Genomic DNA, 19676 nt, shown 5'->3' on the forward strand with positions numbered 1-19676 from the left:
AAGTTCAAGAGCCATCTACTCTGTTTCTGCTTCATGATGCATTGGGCAATACAATACCTTCCTGATAGTTGGGTGCTCCAGTAAAAAATTGTAGGCCAAAACTTCCGTGCAGTTCAGTGATAGCCAGCTAGGAGCTTATTTGGACAAAGTCCCATCTCTCTAGAGGGTTGAGAAATCAAATTCTAGCTAGCCCTAAGAGAAAACAGCTTGGCTCGCAATGATCCCTCACACTCAGATTGTGTGATCACTTAACCTCCATAATCTTGATAACAGAAGCAACTCCAATCCGATGGAGTGCCACAAACGCATCCCCAATCTTGCAAAGCCCTTTTGCAGTAGCTGTCTTTAATGCCGCTGTTAGGATTGCATCAGTAGATTCTGTATCAGAAGCTTTTGCAGATCCCTCAGCAAGCATCGGTACCATCCCTCTATAAACCAGGCTATGCCTGGCAGGTGATTCATCACTGCAGGACCAAGTTAGGTTGTCGCTTATCAAAACTGGCACCACCACTGTTAAAATTGGGACCGATGGACGGTATTTTGCCACCAACTTTGCTGTTGTTCCCCCTCGAGTTAGGACTACAATAAGAGAAGCATTGACTTTGTTTGCTGTCCGCACTGCAGAAGAGGCAAGACTCTCAAGTGGGCTCATTGGAAGTGGTACAGACTTCATAATTTCTTTGAAAATGGCATTGTAGTCTAAAGACGATTCTGCTTCCAAACAGATTCGAGCCATAGTCTTCACCGCCAACTCGGGGTAGGCCCCTGCTGCACTTTCACCGCTCAGCATCACAGCATCAGTTCCATCAAGGACTGCATTAGCTACATCAGTAGCTTCTGCACGTGTTGGACGAGGAGACTTGATCATGGACTCCAACATCTGTGTGGCAGTTACTACAGGTTTCCCTGCTGCATTGCACTTGTATATCATCATTTTCTGTGCCAAGAAAATCTTCTCAACTGGTATTTCCATGCCTAGATCACCCCTCGCCACCATGATTGCATCTGATTCCCTGAGGATTTCATCAAAATTCACCAGACCCTCCTGATTTTCTATCTGCATAAAATTATTGGTCAGATTACCAGCCAAGGAACAAGAATCATAAAAAATCAAGCAAGTTACAACACTTTTATACCTTCCTACAACAAGAAGATGTTGTGTTATAAATTAGAGAGACATTGAACAGCCACAAGATAAGAATGGATTTCAAGGGGAGGAAAGGAGGGAAGGCCTGTCATACTGTCCTGCAATATGTTATCCTTCCTTTGACTTCCCCCAGCCCTGATCTAGGGGTCAGCCTCAGCAAAGAACAGGGGGAAGAAGCTAATATATTGGCAGATAGAAGCTCAAGATGCACACCTGGGCATCCACATCCAAATTGATGCCGAAGGAGCTGATCACATAGTATCTTGTTCCCTTCCTGCATTGGAGTTAGTGGCATATACTCCTATATAGACCTCAAACGGGCTGGGTTTGCCATCAATAAAGGTGCGTGCTGGCCTACCCAGGTGTAAAACCCAACTGACCCAGAGTCAGCCCTTGGCCAACCTGGCTCACCATATGTTCAGTCCACCCAACTGCTCCCACTCAGGGTTCTGCATGGCATTGCTGCCCAACTTCCCAGTCCTTGTTGGGCTCCTGGCTAGTTCATATCTTAGTCTACAATTAATTGGTCCTTTTTGGTGGACTGCAAAAAGCCTATCATTAGCCTCCTTCTACCTCCTCAATTAATTGGTCCTTTTTGGTGGACTGCAAAAAGCCTATCATTAGCCTCCTTGTACCTCCTCATTGGGGTTATCCCATACTTAAGCTCTGAAAGGATGCTGATTTTCAATAGATGACCAATAACTTAAGCAATTCATCATGTAATGCGAGGAAGAAAACACCCATTCTAGAAGGTTTGCAAAAAGAAAGAATGCATTAAAGCCACAGGCTGTGACACGGGAAAGGACAACAAAGCCAAAGCAGTTTACCTTTGACATGAGATAAATATTCTTTGCATCCTTGCCAAGCAAGTTCCGAACAGAAACAAGGTCTGAACCCTTTCGAACAAAAGAAAGGGCAATGACGTCTATCTTGTTTGGTACGCCCCATTTCATGATATCGTCCACATCTTTATCTGTCAGAGTGGGAAGATCAACAACTACCCCTGGTAAATTGACATTTTTTCTCTCACCCAATACTGCTGTATTTTCACATCTGACCTTTACAGTCCCACTGTAGGTATCACATAATATAACAGTGAGAGAGATAGTGCCATCAGAACACAAAATGGTGCTTCCTGGTGACACATCATGTGCTATCTTTTTGTAGCTCATGGATATCATTTTGGAGCTGCCCTTCAAACTGTAATCAGTGGAGATAGTTAACTCTTCGCCTTCAATGAGTTGAACAGGCTTACCATCTTCCAAAAATCCAGTACGAATTTCGGGACCCTGCCAAGAAATAAGAACTGGGTTATACAAGAAAAGCTTGCTATTCTTCATTCCAGAATCATCCTAGTACTAGAAATCCAACAGTACCTGCTTTAAGCATCATCAATCAAATGAAACATATTTTAAAAAACAATAAGAATGACCATCATAACATTAATGCTGACATTATTCAAACTGGCTTACAAAAGGGTAGTACAAACTTTTATAGAGGCATCATCTTTTTTACCCAGCAAGAAGAACGTCTTTCTTGGAAACATACAGAAATATGACCGACACCATGAATTATTTTTGGCACATATGTTGCAGCACATGCATGAATAGATTTTAATGTAGAAAAGAAGCTTCGAATACAACATGAACAAACATTTTTAAGTTTTCACCACTCCTGTCATTCACGAATCTCTCTTCAAGATATATCCACATCTTGCAGCCCTTTTGTTCGGTACAATAATCATCATGAAACTCGAAATATCCATATCAGGATAAAAACTCATTTCTAAACCTGTAAGAGTCTTGCCAGTCACCAATCATAGCGCATGCATTTTATGCCTCTTAACTGCACTACATGCTAGCTTATACAAGGGACCTTACACGTTAATTAATCATACCATATGCCTCTTATGCTTCTAAGCCTATGGTATGCAAGGACCTGTAAACGTACTGAGGAGAGAGAGGATGAAACAGTCACCCAAGGCAAGGGTAACTAGGCCCAAGCCTGGGTGTAATGTAAGTTCTACTTTGAAGCCAACACCTGCAAAACCACCATGGATTTTATATATATATTATCCACACACACACACACACATATATATGTATGTATATGTATATGCCTTTGTAAGACTAGAATATATCAAATCGTACAAATTCAGATTAGCAAGACCATATTGACCGAACCATACATCTAATGTAAAGGATTTTGAGCCTGAGGTTAGCCAAGCATCATGCCGCGTCCATGCCCGTGTCCCATACCATAGGAGTCCACCAATCGAAGCATGAGCACCTCTGGCTAGACCAAAAAGTCACAAAAAATCGCAATCCCCGATGTTGAAACAGAAAGCAACCTTTGGTTCTGTTCTTTAAACCAACCCTTCTCAGGGGGGCTAAACAACATCGGATGAGAGCTTCTGCTTTACCTGAGAACCATCAAAGATGACTTCGCGATGAGCAAGTGGTCCAGAAGCAAGCCTAGCCCTCTTCCATGCCAGGGAGAGTGGTGAGCAAGATGTGAAAGTAGAGACGTGTGCAGGTAAGATGACCCTTTCTCTGCATCAATTCCTTGGCACAAACACCTTTTTATGACCAGGGGTTGGCCCCTTGCCATCCACTAACCACACCTTGAAGCAGGCTCGACAGGCACACAAACTCTGACAAAGCTCCAGGGTCACTTAGCTGCTGCTTGCCCAACACATGGGCTACTCCAGCTCCTGCTCCACACAACTTGCCCGATACATGGGCTAAACCAGGTCACATCCACAGGAGACTGCAACGACACACAAACCTGTGTGGGCTGTCCAATGCCACCCGTCCGTAGATGGAAATATCCGGCTACCGAAACCGAGCAGGCTACCAGGACTGCTAGACATCCATAGGCCTGTGAACCTGGGTACCTCCATCATGAACAGCAGCCCGAATCGAGTACTGATGCCGGGAGGTCAAGGTTAGCACTACCAGAGATCCAAGGAGAGGCTGCCATGAGCCCCCACGACTAGTCCTGAACCGAAACTGTACACACAGACCACCAAACCTCAAACTAGACATGGAATAATTTATGTAACTGCCCCATGTGCATTTGACCATATCACTAAGGAACGTTTTTTCATCTTGGTATTTTGCCATGCTTTTGCAATCTTTTGCTTCTTGCAGATTTTGTTTCCATTATTTTGTTTGTCAAATCCTTCAAATATTTTTGCGGGAAAATTTATGCATGCCTTTTCTGTTTGATCAATTGCATTGCTAAATGCGCTATTTGCTTCAATGTTATCATTGTTGAAACTCTTCCTATCGGTGCACTAAATCCGGTGCCCATTTTTTATTCTTGAATAACCTCAAAGTGATTCAAGGGATCGATATCAAACTTCCTTGCTGAGTAAATGGCTTTCCTGTCGCGTCATACAAACTGTCTACAAGTCTAACATGACTTGGTGTTCTTAATAAACCAACTATATAATTAAATTCTTTATTGCATTGGAATCTTATTCTGTATTTACAATACAATTCTATGCGAGTGTTTTGTCAATCTCATGAATTGTCATCAACTATGTTGTGACTTTGCATTCCACATTTCTTTTCCATATATTCTTTGAAAATCCTTACGATTTCTTCTCTAATGCTTGTGTTCCCTTCTAGTGATAAATTGGTAGATCTGGTGGAGTCTGCCAGCCCATCATATCTTCAGACGTTTCATCAAATACCAATACTTCTATTGGACTGTCTACCATGTCCTGGTATCTGTAATTGGGTTTTCTCAAATCATGGGTTTCCAAGAATTATTACTGATGTTTCTACTTCTGTCTATCCATTTGCTTATAACGGTACCTACTAATGGCTTTCTAACCAAAATTTTGTCAACGCAGTTCATTCTTTGAGTCTAATCCAATCTTCTAGTGATGTTTCTACTAGAATCTTACCAAAAACTATGGTCTTTGACTGTTACCCATTTGGTAATCTTGCAATCAATGTGTTCTTTTATCAAGTCATTGTTCACAGAAAAATCTTAATTAAAGTCCTGTTATGGTTGCTTCTTTGCTTAAAATCTTACTTCCACTTTAATAATCCAAAACTTTTTCACCAGTATTCCTAGTCACCCTGTAGCATCCAGTTACAACATATTTTTCTATAGTTTCATTTCAGTTGCTATATTACTTTATTCTGTGCACGTGCTACTGATTTGTGTAGAGGTTTTCTTTTTGGCAAGACTCTAAACGACGCAGGTCATCATGTTTAATTAAAAGACTACTCTCAATCTCCAGTGCAGAAATCGTCTGGTCCCATTAGTGAGTAGAGGCTATTGCATGTGATGGACCTCTCACTAGAGAGGTTAGAGCTGGACAGAGACTTGGGAGTCGTACAGAGACTGAACCTTGGTTGTACAAAGGCTTGGGAGTCGTACAGAGACTGAACCTTGGTTGTACAGAGACCATAGCCAGATCACCCTCCACCAGGATATTACATCAACATGCACAGAGATGGGACTAGAGAAATTAGTTTATGTGAGTTCTAGTGAATATAATCTTTGGGGCATTTGGCAGAGTGAATCATAGTCACTTGTTGCACTCTTTATGGTCTAGAGCACTGGCACATGTTAGATAACACTTGGTGAAGTTTGGTTAAATTATGAGACCTCCAGCATAGCATTTGAGCCTCAGACTCAGAAAATCTAGCTCGACCCTACAGTTGCTTTACAAAACAATTCTCTGAGGGTAGAGGGGTCATGGGCCAGTTTTTAAAAGGTCTAGTTACTTCAACTCAGCCCCTAACTAAAGGGTCTTTCTTCTTAACTCTTTTTGTCTCTGTTGACGTTGCCACTTGGTCAATTGTTCTTGAAGCTTGCAAGAACTTGATTGTTGCCACTTGACTGATGTTTACTTCTGACATTTGGTGGTCCGAAGTCTTAATGCACTTTCTTGGTGCCTGATTGATATTTTTATGGAGTTCCCTTGTGCCAAAGTCAGATAATGAATAAGTTATTTATTTGATCTACAGGAGGTGTGTTTTTCCTCTTCAGCTGCGTTCCCCTGACATCACTCAGGCCCTCGCGGAGCAGCACTCTATTTTTCCATTTTCCTCAACCCACATCTGGTGTTCTTCATATTATGGCTTCACAGTTGACGATGGATTCGACGCACACGGCCTCTCAAAGGAGTATCATCCCATTCTATCTTCTATCAGAAGGTGTTTTGGTACAATGCTTGAGTCCCCACCTACGGTGGCTTCAGTTCTAGAGGATGCCGGGTTCCTCAGCTCAGGGTGATTAATAAGTACCCAAAGTCATTGTCGGAGGAGATCCACCTCGATACCTTGGCTGGGGGCGATTCTGTAGAACCCAGCAGCATAGTGCAAGGCTATGGCGGCTCAGACTTCATGATGGAGATATAAGAGAGATTGCAGAGACAATATCATTGTGACTATCATGCTTAAAGATGGTTTTCCGATGGATCCTCAAAATTATGTCTAGTGGAGCTAAGCTCCAGCTCCCGGCTGCTCGGTGAGCTCCCCCCTCCGCCCGTGGTGGCCTGAAGGCCTGCTGCTCCTGGCTGCTCCGCCCGCTGCCCCTCCTTGCCACCCTTCGCCCTTGCCTCGTCGCCCTTGCCCCCGCTCCGCCTAGCCTTCTCCTCCGCCTCCGCTCCGCCCTGCCTTCCCCGCTCCGTCGCTCCCCCCGCCCCTTGCTGCTCCTCCGCCCCCGCCCTACCCCTCCTTCTCCCGCCTCCTTGTCTCCCAGCCTCCCTCCCTTCCGCCTTGCACCTCCTCCCATCCTCCCGCCTCTCCCGCCAACGTGCCCCCCCCCCCGCCATTCCGCCTCCCCCCTCCTTCTCCTCCTCCGCTTCTCCCGCCTCTCCCACCCTCCTTCCTCTCCTTCCCTCTACTTTCCCTGCCGCCCTCTCCACTTCTCTCCTCCGACTCTTCGCCTCGACGCCCTTCTTCCTCTCCCTCCTTTTTTCATTTGCCTCCCTGCAGCGGGAGCATTCGTGTTTGTTAAGGTGAAAGGAAATCTTGGTGGTGACCCTTGGTCTGGCCAAAGGGGCTCTATGGCAGCACCCTCGACTCCCACAGCCGTTAAGGTTCTTCTTTCCCCAGTTGACAAGCAATAGGTACAGCAGGCAGTTCAGTCCCTCCAGGACAAGGCACTTGTGGACATAATTGTGGGCCTCATGCCTACACGGAGACAAGTGCGAGAGTGGATCCAGGCGAGCTTGACATTAGAGGGCGACCACATCCAGGAGGTCACCATCTATGGAAGAGGCGTTTTCCTCATCTAGTTGAGCTCCCCCGACACTGCCTCGATACTCGTGGAGCAGAGCCCCATCCTCCTTGGCCTGCATATAGTTTACCTCTTTCCTTGGTATCATGGGCTTACATTGGAGGACATGGATACGACACACCATGTTCCACGTTTTCCGATTACGCTCCATTTCCTAGGGCTCCCCAAGGAGTACCGAGCCGGGGGCCTGTGGTCATTCTTACCCCTACTCCTCCCCCTCGAGACCCCTCCTCCTCTTCCTTCCACCTCCCCCTCCCCCTCCAGGATTCCCCCCGCCCCCTCCCCCCCCTCCAGTCCCCCCTGCTATGATCACTCTCACCACTCGCCCCTCTCCCTCCGCCCCCCGCGCCCCTACCCCCTCCCCCACCGCCCCCCTCTCCATCTCCGCAGCAGGTTCTTCCGCCTCGACACCCCTGCCAGCAAGCAAGGGAAAGATGACGTCCCCTTCTGCTTCCTCATGACAGCAACCGGTCCGTTCAGGGAGGGATCCTGAGGGACGGGGCTCGTCCTCCCGATCAGTAGCTCCCAACCTCCAGCCTAGGCGTCCCTTACCGCAGGACTTCTGGAGGTTAGGACCCTAGAACTATCTAAAGATTCCGGACTCGTATCCTATACCACTGGAGGTAACGCTTATGGTCCTTCAGCCCCGGAAGGGGGGTTTGATCAGTGCAATAGGATCTCAGACACACCCCGTTTGGAGATTCCAGTTTGCCTCCACAGGGTTGGAGAATTGGTCCCCAGAGGTGTTTGATGCTATTATGGGAGATCAAATATCACACATGATGGACGAGTGGATGGGGCCGCAGGGATTGGACCTTTGGCACGCCCATGGCGCGGAGGTGAACTTTCAACTGAGCTTCACGCGCGAGGAGCCGATGTGTGGTTTGGCGGTAGGAGTTATCAAATTGCCGCTGGAGGCAAAGGTGGAGCAAGCATACTTCTAGCCCCGTGTGCTGAGCTGTTTGGGGTGGAAGCCTCCTTCATGATGAAGTGGGCATGGAAGATCGGTATTGAGCCAATATCCACCCTAGTACGTCGCCGCACTCCAAACCCCCGACAAAGTCACACAAGGCAGTCTTTCGAAAACAGGCACCCACTCACAGGAGAGCCTTGTTCTCGACACCCCCGTCCTCATGAGTTGGACCATAGTAAGTTGGAACGTGCACGGACTCCACAACCATGTTTGTAGCCAACCGCAATACTTGATACTTCGGCAGGAGTTGCAGAGGGCAGTGGTAGGGTGGGCAGTGGACATCCTTTTGATTCAGGAGCACATGTTTTCAGCCGCAGACATCAGACGACGTCATCACCTTCTCCCAGGGAGAGGTCCAGAGGAGGGGTCCCTCGCAGTAGGACGGAGCGGAGGGGTCTGCATCTCTATCTCACAATCTTTGGCTCCAGAAATCTACGATCAGGGCGAGCTCATTCCAGGACGGGCAGTTTGGATGGGAGTTCGGAAGGGAGAGACCGGGATTGGGATCCTGAACGTGTATGCCCCAACGTGCAGACAGCACCGCCCGACCTTTTGGAGGAGGTTATCAAAGTGTCTTCCGGATGTAGACTTCTAGATTGTTGGAGGTGACTTCAACAACCTAGAGTTTGGGAAAGACAAGCAGGGCAGCGCCTCTTTCTCTAAGATGCCAACAACAGAGCGTAGCACCTGGGAGCAATGGAGAGAGCCAGATTACAGTAGGACACCTGGCAGCCTCCTCTTCTCCTTTGGACAAAGGAGACACGATGGATTGCTTAAGAGACTAGACCGTTTCTATGTTGGGGACTGAGCATTACACAGAGGCCGCTCTACCGAGATTCTGGCAGGTACCACGATGTCAAACCACTCTCCAGTAGTACTTCACTTGGATCAGGTCCGCCAAGGTCTCCCCCAGAAGGGGGTCCGCATTCCAGAGGACCTCCTGTAGGACGAGGAGATCTAGTAGGTCATGGCAGGGATTTGGGAGCAGTCAGAGATGACACCGTGCGAGGGCTGGGCTGCGTGGGTGGCCAATGCGATTCAGAGGAGCAGTGAGGAGTTGCAGGCTCACGCCCTTAGGCGGAGGAGGACCCTTCAACAGCATGAGCGAGCTTTGAGGAGAGACCTCGCCTCCATCGAGCGGCTCAAGGAGCAGGACCCAGGTTCTCAATGGCTTAGCAATAGATTCAAGAGCGCTCGCCTTGAGCTTCAAAACACGGAGATTCGACGGGCTGAGTTCTCCTACCACTCCTCCCGGGCCCGGTGGGTGCAGCAGGGGGACAGGATGACGAAGCAATTCTTTCAGACCACTGGACCCCGATCGGCAAGCACACAACTGCAGCGTCTCTGGGATTCGCAGGGCATCATGCACACTGACCCGCAGGAGATTCTAGACCTGACCACGGGTTTTTACAGCCAGCTCTTTCAGACAGAGAGGATGACCCCAGTTGGTCTTGTGGCCTGAGATGTAGTAGTCTTGCAGGATTTATGTAGCAGACTTGAGGAGCCTTTCACAGATGAGGAGCTCTGGGAAGCCCTCAAGGCTCTCCAGTGTCTGAGTGAGGATGGCTTGACTCCGGCCTTCTTCCGGAACTTCTAGGAGATTATCTCCACCCCTCTCCGTTTAGCTTGCCAGGAGATATTTGACACAAGCTCTCTCCCTCAATCATTAAGCAGGGGGTGGATTTGTTTGATCCCAAAAGGGGGATATAGGTCAGACATCTAACACTGGAGACCGATCAATCTGCTTGATACTACATACAAGATCCTCGCCAAGGTCTTGAGTTTGCAGTTACGGCCCCATCTTACCGACATCATTCACGACACACAGACTAGGTTCATCCAAGAGCGCAGCATCCTGGACAACATCTTCACGTTCTTGGAGGTAGTGGACTGGTCCAAGGAGGAGTCACAGCCGCTCGCCATCCTTTTCTTGGATTTTGAGAAGGCCTACGACAGGGTGGAGTGGTCCTTCCTGGAGGGCACTATGCGGAGATTGGGTTTCTCAGACAGATGGGTCAGAGGAGTTTCTCTATAGAGGGAGCTCTAGTCAGATGCTTATCGGAGGACACATGGGCGAGGCCTTTCCTCTCTCTCGCTGGGTCCGCTAGGGCTGCCACTTGCTCCCTTTCTCTTCTTGTTTGTGACGGAGTCTTTGGGCTACTACTTGAGATCACAGGTGGCGGGCCTCACACGGTTGAGGCTCCCAATCAGACAGCAAGAGGAGCTGCTTGACTCAGAGTTTGCAGATGACACGGCCTTGTATGTTGAGGGCACCACAACGAGTCTGGAGAGAGTCAGGGGCGCCCTGGCTATCTACTGTGAGGCCTCAGGTGCACGGATCAACTGGACAAAATCCATAGGTTTCTTCACGGGCTGTGAGGAGACACAGGAGATCCATGAGTGGGGGAGTGACTTTGTCTTCAGATGGATACCGCGGGGCCAGACAACGAGATACCTCGGACGCCAGGTTGATATTGACATTACAGCAGAGCAACAGATCACCCCGGTCCTTGAGAGTGTTCGGCGCAAGCTCCTCTACTGGAGCTCGGCCAAACTCTCTCCAGCAGGTCACACCTTAGTGGCAAACCAAGTCCTTGCCACGGCCTGGTATACCGCCTCCTGCTGGTGCTTTCACAGAGGATGCATTGGGCAGCTCCGACGGTTGGTACGGAACTTCCTTTAGGTAGGTTCGAATGGCACGAGGAACACTAGAGCCCGAGTAGCTTGGCAAACGGTGATCATGCCGCAGGCACTGGGAGGCTTGGGTATCATTGATCCGGAGATGCAGAGCAGAGCCCTCCTGGGCAAGTTGGTGGTTCGTGGCCTCACCCCAGGTGCAAAGCCTTGGAAGCTCCTCTTACTACGAGGGCTTCTAAGGAACACCCCACCCACTGGGGGACAGTGGCAGCCTTCACACAGATGGATCTTCTCAAAGACCCCCCTAACGGGGAAGGGTTCCCCCTTGATGAGGAGCCTTCACAGGGTCTGGTAGAGACTGGCCCCTGTCTCATTCGTGCTCCGTCCAGATGTCGAGAGGAGTTCGAGCGTCAACCCCTTATGTGGCACCCAGAGATCAGAGATCAGGAGGGACGTATACTCGAAAAGCGGACTCACATTCGTTAGGCATAGTTGGACACTGGTCCGACAGGGTCCTTTGGCCGTTGGAGCAAATTACCCATGGAGGCAGAGGCGAGGCTTGACGCCCTAGCGCATCTACGAGGGACAAGGCAGCGGATGTGCGAGATTGACTTAGCCATTCCTGGGTCTTGGTGGGAAGGACTTCGCGTATGGAGAGACAACAGATGATTGGGGCCGTTTTCCCGTACTGGTGTTCCCTTGAGGATGTTGATGCAGCGAGGCAGCACACACCCCGGCTTCTTACGTATAGGACCTGGAGGCCTACTTCAACCACTCACTGAGAGAGACCCTGAGATGGATGGGAGTCTTGATGGGATTCACTGGCAGATGATCACAGTGGTGGGACGTTTGGGGAAGGAGTGGCACATTGACCCTCCCAGAGCGAGACGCCCCTAGATGGCGCCTTTGGCTGTGGGAGGGTAGACCCCTGAGGGAGGTCCAGTGGGATTCGGGAGAGTGGTTCTGGCACTCCAGGGGTGGCCTAGCCGATCAGGTGGATGGGGTGTCCTTTTCCTACACCACACGGATTGGCAAGAGGCTTTAGATGGACTCGTCGAGGAGGGAGAGGCATTGGGTGACCCAAAGAGTGCCTCGGGATGTTTGCTCCAGGTTTTGGATGCGGTTGTGGTCCAGTTTGCGGCTGAGGAAGATTTCATACTTCTTCTGACTGGCCGCCCATAGAGGCTTGCCCGGACCGTGTTTGGAGCAGATGCGAGTGAAGGGGCAGTGCCATTGCTGCTCCAATGGTGTCCTGAAGACTATCCCGCACTGCCTCTGGAGCTATCGCAGCGCAGCGAGGACTTGGACGGGAGCCCTCAGGATCATGACACGTATGCAAAGTCTTTTGAGAGACTACACCTGGGGGATGGTGCTCTGGTTGACAGAGGGAGGACATGCATTTCAGATTGATGAGATCTCTCTAGCCTACCGGATACAGGGTCAGAGCATCTAGAGGATAGCACTCCACAAGGCAGTCCCTCCTGACAGCCTAGCTCCTCCTCCTCCTAGGGAGGACAGCGTTTGGGAGGTGGTAGCCAGCATCACGGCATGGAACATTTGGGTGGCTCATTGCAATCTTGTGATGGGTGAGCACCCGGTTCCACCCTCGGCTACCCTAGTCGCCATCCTCCTCCTCCTCCTAGGGAGGACAGCGTTTGGGAGGTGGTAGCCAGCATCACGGCATGGAACATTTGGGTGGCTCATTGCAGTCTTGTGATGGGTGAGCACCCGGGTCCACCCTCGGCTACCCTAGTCGCCATCTGGCAAGACATCATATACACGCTACGGTCCACCTGGGAGCGTGGGACTCCAGGCTCCAGGGCGACTATCGAGAGGCGTGCAAGGCTTGGCCTGCAGGAGTTTTCTACATCTTCACCCCGCGAGGGATTCGCTGGTTGCTTGGCTGTTAGCCCCAGTACCAGAGATCCCCTAGGCAGTGAGCTGGGTTTCTCTAGAACAGACCGGTTCTTTCTTTCAGCCTTTCCGGTTTTTTTCCATACTCAGCACCTCGGGGCTGCTATCTGCTTTCAAGCATTGATAGAAGGTTCCTTTTTTTGCCTAGTTCCCACTCCTTTGGCTATGAATTAACCCAAGAAACCCTCCTTTGGAGAAAAGGTGGTGAGACCCAACACGAAAAGAAAAGACCAATCTTCGACTTCACCGCAATACTGCAAAGAGAAGGCCCTTATTGTCCACACCCCCCATGTGACAGCAATCCCCTCAGTCAGCTCGTGACTGTCTTTCGAGACTATCATTTAGTCACCCCCCCTTACTCCTAACTGGGTACAAGGTATTTCATAAGCCTGGAACTAAGGCTCTCATACAATAAATGAAAAAAAGCAATCAGTTTAAGGGGGCAACCCCGGGAAGAGGACCCTTATTGACTCAGGAAAACATTCATTTTATGCAAAATGCACAGGCAGAGAACCCACACCCAAAAATGAATATAGAAATGTAAATCTATCAGGACAAGAGATGTTCCCCGCGTAGCTGCTCCATACAAATGTGATGATGTGTCGGTGAAGCTCTCAGCACAAATGTCCTAGAGGGATAATGTCAACGAAGTCCATAGGAGAGGGAGCGTAGGGCAATGAGGCCATGACTCTCAAAATGTCAGGCTGAAAGCTACCAATGTTGGATTGGAGGCTACAAATATGGCTAATTTTGCTTAAATTGGCAAAAGAAAACTTCCAAAATTATGGGATACAATTCCAAAAGGCTAATGTACCAAAAGTTCAGTCAGAGGGTTCAGGTTTCAGGAAGGTAGTGTCTTTGGTGCAAACAAATGGGACACCTGGAGAGAGCCTCCCCTTGTAGTACTGATAGCCACCACTCAGCCGCAGCCTTGCTTAGATACAAGAGCAAAAGGGCCGTGCAGACAGACCGCCTCATACAGATAGATAGCAGCACTAGACGCAGACCCATGGGTTAAGCCTTCCGAGGGGGCTTGGACCCAGGTGGGCAGAAAAAACCTTCCGAGGGGCCTTGCACCTGAGCAAAAGAGTTGTGAAGATTCGCAGACGTCGATCATGTCGGTGAGCATGAGACCCTCACTAGCTTCCCCAACTCACGGGGAGCAAGGAGAGGGATTCCCTACAGGTCAACCCTAGACACCTGAAGCAATGTTTTCTCCTATCGTTGATCAGAACCTCTTCCAGCAGCATCTCAGGGTCCTCGACTGGCTTAGGAGGTTACCCCAGGTTTAGGCTCAGGAGAGGTGCCCCTTCCCATGCCTTTCACTTCTGCCATTCAGCCCCCCCTCACTCCCCTTCCCGCCTCTAGATCCCACTCCCACCTGCTTCCACCCCCCCTCTTCTCCGCCACTAGCTCGCCCTTCTCCCTCCTGCGCCCCCCCCCCTCTTCCCCCCCCGAGCGCTGCCACTGCAGCGAAGCCAGGGATCACCCCCACTACACACCCCCCAATCATCCCCTCCTCCTCCCTATCCCGCAGTCTGTCCCCCCCCCCCCGCCCAGTATTCCCAACCACCTCCCCAGCTTGCAAGTCACTCAGTGCTCGCCTCTATCCCCCTAGCCAGATCGCGGTTTCATCATCTCAGCCTGCCTCCACGTAGGCTCAAGGCTCATCTCCTCCAGAGATGGCTCAGGAGTCTTTCCCATTCTCTTGAACTTCAAGGCCAAAGCCTTGCCTCCCCTCCCGCAGGAGTTCTAGCGGTTGGGGTCGTGGAACTATCTTGATGTTCCAAATGACTACCCCATCGCTTTGGAGGTTCAGTCCTAATTTTGCAGTACTAGGAAAGGGGGGGGGGCGTTCCATTGGTGCAATTGGGAGCCCTTCCCCCCCCATCCTCTTTGACCTGATGATGATGAACTTAATGTTCTGCATGATGGAGTGGATAGGACAATAGGGGAAGGAGCTGTGGATCACACATGACACACGGCTATTTTCCAGCTTGCTTTCTCTCCGGACAGACGAGGCCTGGGTCTTGCAGTAGCAGCGATCCATTGAGGACCTGAGAAGCAGCTCAGGCAGATCAACCCACTGGCCATTGAATCGGTGCGATAGTAAGCTAGGTGTGGAGACCTCTTTTTAGATGTAAGGAGCACTAAAGGTGGGTATAGAGTGAGTCATGCTTTTGCCGCGCCATCCCACAGACACGGATTATTCATCCTCCAAGCCTCCACCAGAATCACAGAAATCCACGATTGTTACACATGCTTCCAAGCAAGGCCTTGCTGGCCACCACCACTCCCTCCCCATGAGTTGGATCTTGGTGAGTTGGAACATGCATGGCCTTCACGATCGAGCATGTCAGCAACCACAGCAGCTGGGCCCTCTACAATGCTCCCTGGCAAGTCACTGGTCTGCAGGCTGGAGTGTCCAGAAATGTTTGCCTCTTCAACCTCGAATCACTGAAATACTTCCAAGGGATGCCTTTCTATAGTCTTGGCTGACCAGTCTATCACCCGATTGGGTCTGTAACTGCTGACGACCTGGATAGGTTGTGTGGGGCCAGGCCTATAAATGGCCCCAACCCTCCATTACAGGCTTCTGTTCTGCTGGTCCTGCACCAGCCCCTGGGGCCCCCTGTATGGCCACATGGTTGGGACTGTTCCAGCCCCCCAGTCTGCCCGAGTGTGGATAGACAGTCGGCTAGCCCTCCATGCAGACCTGGGTGGCTCAGAGGGCTGCCCCAAAGTGACAAAGGATTCTGATCTGCTGCCCATGTGGCAGCCATCTTGCTGTCCACATGGCAGCCTCACCCCTTCCTGGCATTGACCTTATACCTCCAACACGACACGCATTCGTCGTCGCCTTCAGCTGGAGGTGGCTACTTGGACTCCTTCAATTGAATTGAGGAAGAGGTGGCACAAGAGGTCATCTCCACATTTGAATCGCAATTGTGGACCGGTCACCGGCCACGGAAGATTACATATTTCTTCTGAATGGTTGCCCATGGGGGATTGCCCATCTGCCCATGGCTGGAGCAGATGGGCATTGATGGGAGGTGGTACCAATATGCGGATAGTGATCTTGAGGCGATCCCACACTGTCTGTAGAGCTGCCCCTCAGCACAGAGGATTTGGCAAGGGGCCCTCTGGATCATGGCTAGGATGCAGACGATGCAGGGGACTTCCCTTGGGGTGTGGCCGCTTGGCTGACGGAGGGGGGTCACACCTTCTCCATTGACATGGCTACACCAGCTTACAAGATCCAGGGTCTTCCAGATCGAGGTACAAGACGCAACTCCTCTTTCCGACAGCATCATGTTGCTTCACCAGACGACAACATTTGGGAGACCGTGTCCAACATCAATGCTTGAAGCATCTGGGTCGCCCGTTTGCAGCTCAGGTGATGGGAGGCCTTTAGGCCCCCCAGTAACCACCCTTGTTGCCATTTTTTGTCCAAGGCATTGTGTGCATTGCACACACATGACAAAGTGCGGATCGTACTAGCCTAATCTATCACTTAATGAGCATAAAGATCACGGAGGATCCAACCAAATATGGAAAGCCATGGGGAGAGTATGAACACTCAATCTATTCCAAATGTGCTATGTTAACAATACATGATAGGCCTCTTATATAGAGAGTGCCCTTTGAATAGTCAAACCATGTGGGATCCTCTCATCCACATCTCTCCTTGTGGATATCCTCAATCCACATCTCCACATCATGTAGTCCACATCTTAGGGTGGCTACTTTAATACATTCCTTATCACATACCTTTGCCCTTTAATCTATGTGCTCATGGCACCACAACTCTCAACAACACACACACACACACACTCTATATATATATATATATATATAGAGAGAGAGAGAGAGAGAGAGAGAGAGATTGCATATTGGACTATATATATCAAGAAACGCCTTAATGTAGCACATTCGCTTCTCCTCTAGGGATTTAAGTGAAAATATGAGACTGAGGCCGACCACGGTAAGGCTAATGTGGACAATGCTCAAGGCAAATGGTGAATGGTGTACTCTGCTAATTTTCATGGTGGAAATCTTAGTTTCTAAAGGTACTCATATCTTGAGGAAATAGCCAATTTTAAGACTGAAAGATGGAGTCTGTTAAATGACAATCAAGATTGCGATGGGAACCAGGCATTTCAAACGAGAACAAAGCACATTGATTTGCAGTTTTGCTAGTACAGAAAGAAAGTTCAAGAGGGGATGGAGACTGCCTGGCAAATGAAATCCTAGAAGGCTTCTTCGGGAAGCCTAAGAAAGAGAGCACCTAGAGGCTTTCAAGTATTTGTTGATCTGCGCACTTCTGGCTGCGAGTCTAGGGAAAGGGCTATCAAGGTGGCAACCATAGAATCATTCCCAGCTATTGTTCTAATGACATACGTTTGCAATGAGTCTTTAATATTCCACTATGTTGCACTAAGATATACCCTTGGGAAGTTCCTATCTTACTCACTGAGACTCCGGGTCTACCTGCAAAGACGTTTCGACCGGCTCGACTTGAGTTGTATTTGTTGCATTTTAGCTGGCAACGTCAAGATAAGCACCTGGCCAGATTGGACGATTCCACTCAAATAATAACGTGGACCCGTCCTAATACTAAGGTGGACAGCCACGAAAAAGCACACAGAATATAGCAATAACTTGAAGAAGCCAAGGAAAACTAACATACTAACGAAATGACTTTTCCATAAGCCTCACCTCGTCAAAAAAACAGAGGCGCGTGTTTGCGAACACTCCCTCAAAAGGCTCCACTCAACAGAAGAAAATGACAGAGGTTAGCGAAATTTCTGTACGACGCTATCGTATTCTGAATTATAGTAGTACTGCGATCTAGTAATTTGCACGATCTATATCACTGACATCGCTGCACAATAAGAAAAAAGAAACGGCATACTTAACATGGAAATCCGTCGAAGACACAGTAATATTGCAGACAAAAGTATACGGTCTGAGTGAAGATTACACCCACCTTCGTGTCAAGCATAACCGCACACATAATCTGAGTGTTGTGTTGAGCGATCCTGAGATTATCCAGAGTTTCCTGGTGATAGTCGTGTGATCCGTGAGAAAAATTGAATCTTGCGACGTTCATGCCAGCCCGAAGCAAGCGCTCAATGATGGGCACCTCTCTGGACCTGGGGCCGAGAGTACAGACGATCTTCGTTTTGGGAATTCCTCCGGCATCCTGGGTAGCGCGGTTGACCAAAGCCTCCATGTCTAAGGTGGCCATGGCTGGAGAAGGTGGAGCAGGCTCGAAGGGCGATTGTGTTGACTAATTGGGCGGGTATTGGGAAACCAAGCAGCGACTAAATTTTCTCAGATCTCTCTTCCTATTCGGAGAGGATGGAAACACGCAGGGCGCAACGGAGGGTCTAAACAGGGCCGCAGCAGCAACACGGTTGCGGCCTGGTGAGGAGTGCCACAATCGTAGAGAAAGCCAAATGGGACGTAGATTGTTCCGCGAGTCGAGATCTGTCACGACTCACAGCAGCGGCCAACTGGGCTCCCACTTTGTTGTCCACGCTTTTGTCAGCATAGACGGGATGGGATTGGCCCCTTTCAAACGGATCGTATCGGCCACACAGAGCGGAATTGCGAGCCCTGAGAGGAGAAATTCGAGGTACGGGAAGAATTTACAACTTCTGAGCTATGGCTACGCGCAAGTGATTCAATTGCAGAGGACAAGTTAATTTTACTAATCGAAATTTTGAATATATACATCATCTATTCTTCTATTTCTATTCTTCTATTCTTCTATTTCTATTTCTATTTCTATCTATCTATCTTCTATCTATTCTATTCTATATCTTAAGGAGGGAGAGGACCGCCACGTGTCTCGAGGGGAGGGAGCGATGTTTCGCCACGTGTCGCGAGGGGAGGGAGAGCAAAACGACGACTAGGGGAGGGAGGAGGGAATTTTGGAGGGAGAGCAAAACGACGACGAGGGGAGGGAGGAGGGAATTTTGAATTGAAAAATGAAATGCAATGCAATGAATACCACAAGCTCCATCAGCCGCCAAGCGCGATCAGCCGCCACAAGCTATGTACCCTCTATGCTCACAGCTCCCTCCTCACACCCTCACCATCTCCCTGCTCCGTTCTGCGCGTTCCCCGCTCCGTTCTGCTGCTGCTCCCTCCCGCTCCGTTTTGCTGCTGCTCCCTCCAGCTCCCCGTCGCGTCACCTGCGTCATCCCCGCTCCGTTCTGCTGCTACTCCCTCCCGTTCCGTTCTGCTGCTACTCCCTCCAGCTCCGTCGCGTCACCTGCGTCACCGTCAGGCTGCACGAGGCGCGCAGATCGTCAGGTGGTCCTCCATGCTTTTTGCTCTTTGAAGGCTCTCTCCTGCTCTTTGAAGGCTCTCTCCTACTCTTCGACGGATCTCTTTGAAGGCTCTCTCCGTCGTCGTCGTTTTGCTCTCCCCTCGCGACACGTGGCGGTCCAATGTATTGTTTCAACAATGTATTGTTTTTTTACAATGTATTGTTTTTTTAAGTCATACGTCAAGAGGTTTTTTAAGCATTGTATTCTTTTTTCTTTTTTTCTTTTTTTAGAGAGAGAGAGGGGGGAGAGAGAGAGAGAGAGAGAGAGAGAGAGAGAGAGAGAGAGATTATATGTGTGTGTTTGTCAGAGAGAGAGAGAGAGAGAGAGAGAGAGAGATTCTCCCCCCCCCCCTTTTGTGTGTGTTTCTCTTACTTGGGTAGAAAAGCACGCACTTTTG

General features: G+C 49.6%; 1 protein-coding gene across 1 annotated transcript; it reads right to left on the reverse strand.

The window, feature by feature from the left end:
• LOC147905065 (pyruvate kinase, cytosolic isozyme-like) lies at positions 1-18608 on the reverse strand. Its single transcript, XM_087389843.1, has 3 exons — positions 17929-18608; positions 1975-2436; positions 1-1057 (listed from the first exon to the last, which is right to left on the reverse strand). The coding sequence occupies exons 1-3, from the start codon at positions 18187-18189 to the stop codon at positions 245-247; spliced, it is 1536 nt and encodes a 511-aa protein (XP_087245969.1). The 5' UTR covers positions 18190-18608; the 3' UTR covers positions 1-244.
• Between the last annotated feature and the right edge of the window lie 1068 nt (positions 18609-19676).

This window comes from Dipteris shenzhenensis, chromosome 2 (assembly GCF_047967505.1).
Source record: "Dipteris shenzhenensis isolate YYH24624 ecotype China chromosome 2, Dip_SZ_1.0, whole genome shotgun sequence".
NCBI lineage: Eukaryota > Viridiplantae > Streptophyta > Polypodiopsida > Gleicheniales > Dipteridaceae > Dipteris > Dipteris shenzhenensis.